Source organism: Poecilia latipinna, unplaced genomic scaffold (assembly GCF_001443285.1).
Source record: "Poecilia latipinna isolate Pla-1442-1.1 unplaced genomic scaffold, P_latipinna-1.0 Scaffold45, whole genome shotgun sequence".
NCBI classification, from domain to species: Eukaryota; Metazoa; Chordata; class Actinopteri; order Cyprinodontiformes; family Poeciliidae; genus Poecilia; species Poecilia latipinna.
This window is the reverse complement of record NW_015112661.1, coordinates 1-7,143: the sequence shown is the minus strand read 5'-3', so window position 1 is coordinate 7,143 and position 7,143 is coordinate 1. Positions and strand designations below refer to the sequence as shown.

General features: G+C 48.5%; 1 protein-coding gene across 1 annotated transcript; it reads right to left on the bottom strand.

The window, feature by feature from the left end:
- Positions 1-904: 904 nt before the first annotated feature.
- On the bottom strand, positions 905-6,322 carry LOC106957815 (protein phosphatase Slingshot homolog 2-like). The gene is made up of 7 exons (XM_015049302.1): positions 6,192-6,322; positions 5,786-5,914; positions 5,479-5,525; positions 5,017-5,163; positions 4,746-4,946; positions 3,400-4,279; positions 905-2,591 (listed from the first exon to the last, which is right to left on the bottom strand). Exons 1-7 carry the CDS (start codon positions 6,246-6,248, stop codon positions 1,194-1,196), a joined length of 2,859 nt encoding a protein of 952 aa, XP_014904788.1. The 5' UTR covers positions 6,249-6,322; the 3' UTR covers positions 905-1,193.
- Between the last annotated feature and the right edge of the window lie 821 nt (positions 6,323-7,143).

Below are 7,143 nucleotides of genomic sequence, written 5' to 3'. Positions count from 1 at the left end.
TGTCAAGGAAGCCATGTTTCCCTGTGTGCTTGTAATGTTAGATGCAGATTAGGGTCAGGCGATTTTGAATTCCGACATCCAGAGAAAGCTAAAAGCTCTCAGGTCCTTTATTGATGAGGACAATATCCTAGGAAACCCTCATCATGATTCATTTAATCCAACTTTTCCAGTTTTTTCACCCAGTACTTTCAACAATCAAACCTTTGTAGAAAATGTCAGATTCTTTGCCACAGTTATCTGATTTTAATGACTTTTTTTAAGTCTTTTAATGTGAGGTTTGTTTTGCCAGAGCGTATCTCAGCAGTGCCCCCGGTGGCCTACTTCTGAGTGTTTAATTACCCACATGAAGCAGTGGGGGAAATGTCAGCCTGAAATAAGCTGTGCTCATCCATTCCCAGTGGAGACTCTGGTGGTGTGTTCAAAGACATAGTTATCTGTGCGTAAAAATAACAAGCAGAGAAAGTCAGCTAGGAGAAAAGGTTGAACCGCCCAGGTCTGTGTTAAATGTCAAGAATCCAACAACATTTTAACCTGTATTAACAGCAGTTTAATTTTTCTTTTCTAATGCTGCATGTCACCTTGACCAGCAGGGGGTGCTGATGCACTGCGTTCACCTAATTTTCTTTAGAAGTTATTGGAGATTCTGTATTAGGACAGGAGATGAAAAATATACAAAATCTTTTTTTTTTTTTACATAAAAGATAAGTATTTTTATTTTTTTTTTCTTTAAAAAAGGCACCGAATTAAAAGAAAAGAGAAAAACAAACATGTAAGCTTGGTCCTGGTTTAATTAAAAATCTGAGTAAAGGCAAGTCCAAAACTACAGAGACAAGTCTACTGAGAACAGTGCAAAACAAGCTTTCCCAGCGTAAGAAACGGATTTCAAATAAAAGACACAAAAATCACCAATGTGGTAAAGTGCATGTTGTGAAAAAAAAAGCCGCTCCGGTTGCAGTTTTACAAACTTTGACCCGGCGGCGAGGGTCTCACACTGAAAACAGACTCGCTTAAAAAAAAACAGACATAAACAAACATGACAGTGCAAAGTTTGCACTTCTTCAGTTTTAGTTTGCACATTCATATAATATTACTGTGTACTCCAGTTAAATCATCCAGTGGTTTACATGCATCATTTCTACCTCACACACCCCACACACACACACTCCTCATTCACACACACTCGCTCCAGGAGGTCACATGGTGTTGTAGAGCAGAGCGACGGCTCGTCTTCGCTCTGCAGATGCTTTGCGGCGTCTCGACGAGTGCCCCCTCCCCTGCTGAGAGGACGGAGACGCGCCGCTGCTGAGTCCGTCTGTCTCCGCCCCCTCGCTGTCTCTGGAGGAGGACGAGTGGGACGGGGGCGAAGGCGAGTCAGCGGGGGACGGATTGAGAGAGAGAACTTTCTGCTTCTTCCAGGTGTCGTCTGGGTGGGACGAGTCCTGGCAGGACGACGAAGATGAGGAGGAGGGCGGTGTCAGGTCCAGGTCGCAGAGGTCGTTGGCGGACAGCTCCAGGCAGTCCAGCTTGGCCAGAGACGCCGATCTCTTCATGAGGGACGGCGGCGTGAGGCCCGCCTGCCGCATGCGGGCCTCCAGCTCCAGGGTCCTCTGCCAGCTGGGCGGCGCGCCGAGACCCCTGCTCTCTGCTTTCTCTTTCCGCCGCTGTCTCGCTGCCTCAGAACCTCTGGGACGTCCCAATTTGGTGTCCATCGTGTCCGTTAGTCCATCCTGTCCCACTCCGTCCTGCAGGAACGCCTGCAGCTCTTGCAGTGTCCGCTGGATGCGTTCCAACTCCCGGCTGCTCCTGGTCAGCCTGCTCTGGGCGTCGCAGCCCGGTCCACACGGCCGTCCACAGCCGTCCTGAGGACAGCCATCCTGAGGACAGCCATCCGTCTCAGTCTCCTCCGCCGTCACTCCATCCAGGTTCAAAGCGGCTGGACGCTGTGTGCTTTGGCTGTTCGGGTGGTCCAGCCTGCTGGACCGGGCTGAGGTATGTAGAGATGATTGTAACTCAGCGGTGGAGGTCAGTGATGATGTCAGCATGATGTCAGCAGGAACTCGGCTGATGTGCGTGTCAGGACAGCCGTTGGGCTCCTTTGCTTCTTTGGCCATGTTCTCTTCCTGAGTGAGTGTCTGCTCGGCTAGGTCCCGGGAGTCCAGCAGAGGAGGAAGCTCTGGGGTCAGGGAGCTCGGCGCCGGCCGGAGTGGAGGTGGCTCGGTGCCGGGCGAATGCAGCGGCGAGCGCTGGGCCACCGCCTGCTCCAGCTCCAGCCTCAGCTTCTGCTCCAGCTGCTTGGTGGCGCGGCGAACCGACCCCGCCTGCTGGTCGCCTGGCAACCAGGATGGAGAGGACGGAGGCGAGGAGCTGAGCGGGAGCAGTGGGGGTTCAGGTTCCGCCTGGTGGTCCTGCTGGACGGGCTGGGAGCTGAGAGAGGATGAAGGGAGTGATGATGATGATGATGATGAGGATGATGTTGAGGATGAAGGAGGAAAGGCTGAGTGTGATATGGCTTCAATCTCAATGACAATGTGGCGGACTGATATCCCGTTGTCATGGTGATGGAGACGGGTTTGGTCAGAGCCGTCCTCGGACTGCAGAGACAGAAAGAGAAGAAAACGCTTCAGTTCCACTGCAGGCAAAATGTCAACATTTCTCCCGATTAGATTCGTTTTCAGTTCCCCTTTTCTCTGATACTCCCAAATAAAATCCAGTGACAAAACTGAAGTCAGCTGCCATTTGGTTCGTCTAAAAACGTCGGTCTCGTTTTGGATGAAGTGAACTCTGGCGCGGTTCGAATACAAACGGACCGCAGGCCGCTCAGAAAGCAGGAAGTGAACTAAAGAGCAAGGCAGGAGAACAGCGCCAGTGGAATGGGTGACAAACAAATAAAAAAATGTCAATGTTTCATGACAAAATGTGATAAAGTTCAACTCTTCTGAAAGATAGGGTAATAAACACCTCTGATGTGATCCAGCTAAAAATAAAGCAGATTTACAGCCAACAACACGATTATGATTGTAATTTACTGACAGGTTAGTGCTGACTGTTCCTCTGCTTTCCAGCAGGTGTCGCTGTGCTAAGCGCTGCCTCATGAGGCTCCGACAGGCTTCAGGCAGTCAGGATTGCGTTTACGAAAACAAAGCAGTAAAAAGTCAACTGGAACAACCAGCTGAGCCGAGGCTGCAGGGAAGCAGAGGGAACAGGAACGGGTACTGACTTTTCTCTGCTGCTGAGTCATTATGAAATCCAAATGTAGAAATATCTGACACACACTAATGTATGATTTGCATGGAATATTTACAGTCTCACACCCACCCACCTCTTAATAAAATGGTTGATTCTCATGAACACAATATGTATAAATAGGGACATTTTGTTTAAAGACAGAACGCTCCCCACCTGACTTCTCCCATCCTCCGGCTCCTCTTCACCTTTGACCTGTGCATCCCCCTCCTGCGCCGGGGCCAGCCTCTGCTGCAGCTGCTCCGGTTCCTGAGCCAAACCCACAAACTTCTCCCTGGCACTGAAGAAATCGATGCTGTCAGAGCTGTGATTGGACGAGCTGTCAGAAGGGCTGTGATTGGGCGAACTGTCCGAGGCGCTTCCTGTTAGCGGTTCGCTGGGGTTGTTGTTGTCGTCGCTCAGAGTGAGAGGTAGAGGGTGGGCGGTGGCGGCGGCGGCAGGGCAGAGCGGGGTCTGTTCGCCGCTGGAGTCTGACGGAGATTCCTGGAGTGCATCAGAGTCGTCGCCGGAACCCCGATTGAGAGCAGAGATTTCCTCTGAGCTGTGGGTCCCCGCGAAGCTGAGGGATGGCTCGACCGGTTTGCATTTTTCTGAATCAGACTGGAGGGTGGACGGAGCTCGGCGGTGGAGCTCAGGGGTCGGAGGCAAGATGTGGAGTGAAGGCGGAGGATGCGGCAGAGCCGCCGGCACGGTAACGGCAATGGTCGCCCAGCTGTCCAGCTTCTCCTCCGGAATGACAGTGGCTGCTCGGGGTCTGGGAAGAGGGAGCCGGGGTCCCTCCTGGAGTGGCGACTCCCCGATGCCGTTGGATAGCGCGTGCAGATCGGAGCTGCGGGATTTGGCACTGGGTTCGGCGCAGAGGGCCTGCAGGACAGCCACGCCCAGGAAGTGATGCAAAGAGGGGGAGGAGGTGGTGTTGTTGTTGTGAGAGTCGGCACGGCGCAGCATGGGAGACGAAGGCTTGCACATGGAGTCGGGGCGATCTGATAGGTCGCTGTCAGAGTGGGAACGCCACAGCTTGTTGTGCCTCTGTTTGCTTCGGAGGAAAAACACAAACAAGAGTTGATCAGTGTTTAGAGTAGAAATATAGAAGCAAGAGGATGGACGGACGCAGGAAAGAAAAGTAAACATGATGACAGGGTTTCTGGAGGCTTCACCAGCTCACATTTAAGACTTTTTAAAAACTATTATGAATGAAATTTAAGACAAATTTCATTCATTCTGTCCCAACAGAAATGAAGAAAAAAAAAAAAAAAGACAATAAATTGCACTGTAAAACCCCAAAATCCTATGAAGTATTTTTGGTCTGCTTCTAGTCCACTTGAAATGATATAACTCACAAGTAACTTTTCAGCAAGATATATGCGCTGATTTTGAGTCAATAATTCCATAATATTGACAAAAAAGTTCTTATTCTATTGGTAGATTATTTCACTTATGGAAAAATGTCTCGATGGATGAAAAAACGACAGAAAGAAAGGTTTGGACGGTGTAATGACTACCTGGCCAGCAGGATTCCCTGATACTCCTCCAGCTGCTTCATGAAGGACGGGTTGGGCTTGGTGACGGTGCGTCTCTCCTTCACGTAGTCGAAGGCCGTGTCCAGATCCCAGCCGTACTCCTTCATGGCGTAGGCGATGACCGTGGAGGCAGAGCGGCTCACGCCCATCTTACAGTGCACCAGACACTTAGCCCCAGCTTTCCTGTGGTCAGATGCAGCTTTAGAGACGCACTCTACCGCACGCTTATGCGTCAACTTGTCCGGACCCTTACTTGGCTTTGGTGATGAACTTGTACGTGTCGTTCCAGTATTCCAGCAGGTTGGTGGCCTCCTCGTCGTAAACTCTGATGTTGTGGTATTCAAACATTCCCGGGAAAAAGTTGTCGATTTCCCTGGTCACGTTCAGGATGTAGCGCACGCTACGTTAAAGAGAGACGGAGAGGACGATCGGTTTAACCCCCAAAAAAAACAACAACAAAAAAACACCAAAAGCGCCTATCGAATGAACCGATCTGTTTAATACGGGAACAGAACATTTGAAGCGAAGCTCTTCAAAGAGACGCACTTAAGAGTTTGGTGCTCTCATAGATTTAATTACTGCTGTGGATTTGCTCATTTGCTCCAGAAACTTTTCTCTCTTCTGTTATTAAAATTGAGTGAGAATGTGTGTTTTTTCTCGACTAATTACAGTTGTAGGACGCCTTAATTAGGTTAGAAAGAGACCAGTCTCTTACCCGCTGTTCTGCAGCTCCTCCAGGTTGGAGGCGTTCCACTCAGAGCCCTGCAGAGACATGGAATCGGATCCGTCAGTTCCCAGCAAGACTGTACGGAATAATCAGGTTCCCACATGTTCCTCAGGTCGAGTTTCAGTAGCTAGTAGTTATTGTTTTACCTAATACCAGGGGATTCATATAAAACTTGATGCACTATTTCAACCTTTTTCAGTCAGAGTGGATCTTGAATAACACATCCCAGTACAGAGTGTCAAGTCTTGTAACCTGGATTAAAGTCCAGTATTCATCAAGGCGTCTGAAATCTCACCAGGAAGACGTGATCAAAGATTTCCGTAGGACTGTCCATCTGTCCCAGGATGACAATCATCTCGTTGTCTATGAACTCCTTAAACTCCCTGAGGTTGCACGCCATCTGCATCTCCAGCTCTGTTCGGATCTGGGAAAAATACAAATAAAAACAATAAAGCTACTGTTAGGAGATGATATTTAAGCTAAACTTGGTCTTTAATGCATGCCATTTTTATTTAAAGACAAAGTAATGCATAAAGGAGATGTGGAGGAAAAATTATCCATAGTTTTTCTTTTTTTGCCCCAAATTCTTTGATTCCTACAAATAAAATCTAGTGCAAACATCAGATGAGATTATTAACAAAAGGTGACATTATTGTAGTCAGGTAAATAAATTCTGCAGCTAACACCTAAAGCTTTCCTACCTCCTTGCTGGTGACGTTCTCCAGGTCTTTCTGCATCATGATTTCTCTCAGGCGCATCTTTATCAGCCTCTCTATGCGTTCCCTCTCTGTAGGCCTGCACACATCATGCAAATCCTTATGTTAAACCACCAAAGAAAAAACAAAAACACACAGAAAGAGATCCACCTTCTGGGGCACGACAGTGACCCATTGCCTTCTGCTTGTTCATTCATTTATTTTCACGGACATAAAGAGGCCCGTTGTCCCGAAAGAGAATCGCCACTTTGTCCTATTCTCAGAAACTGCAGAAGGAACAGACAATCAGGGGAGCGCGACCCGCCGGCAAATCCAAAACAAAGTCGTCTTGTTGAGAACGTATGCTTCTGTTTCTGTAAGCTCTGCCAGGAGACGCGTTTAGCCTCTGGGCACCGCGCTGATGATACCAACAAGTGGCCTAATTACGTCTCTGGAGAGGTCAGCTCATATGTGTGCTTCCTCTTATGTTTTCCTTTTTGCTTTGCTTTAACTTCTTGAGTATGAATTCCTCATTTAACATACCATACAACAGTGTATGTGAGTGTGCAAGAGTCACAAATACACAAGTAAGCTTATCAAGAAATAAAACTAAAGCGACAAACATCCAGTGAAACTTTAACCTCGGAACAAGCCCTGACATGCCTGCAGAGGTTCCAACAGTGTCTGGCTATTAGCTGAACATGGAAACAGTGTGAGGAACAAAAACAAACCCAGTCAGAGTGTGTGTCCAGTAAGTGACGATACAAGGAGTGGTTCTATTGAAGTGTGGAAATTTTATACTGCTTCCTTGAACTGAAGCTAGATAAGAGGCCTCCAGGTAATAACAGTAAAACCTGCGTGTCGAAGACAAAAACAAACCTCCCCGGATTTTACCGGGAAACCAGCTGATGTGTCAACAAACACTGGCAGCCCGTGGAGCATTGGCAGCCGCCTCCGT

What these genes read in the sequence shown, in the direction of transcription:
- LOC106957815 (XM_015049302.1), bottom strand. Translation starts at nt 6,248, where the DNA reads ATGCGCCTGAGAGAAATCATGATGCAGAAAGACCTGGAGAACGTCACC. An exon ending in TCTTTGATCACGTCTTCCTG is followed by an intron (nt 5,526 to 5,785) that starts GTGAGATTTCAG and finishes ATGTCTCTGCAG; the next exon opens with GGCTCTGAGTGGAACGCCTC. An exon ending in CGGAGGATGGGAGAAGTCAG is followed by an intron (nt 2,592 to 3,399) that starts GTGGGGAGCGTT and finishes CTGTCTCTGCAG; the next exon opens with TCCGAGGACGGCTCTGACCA.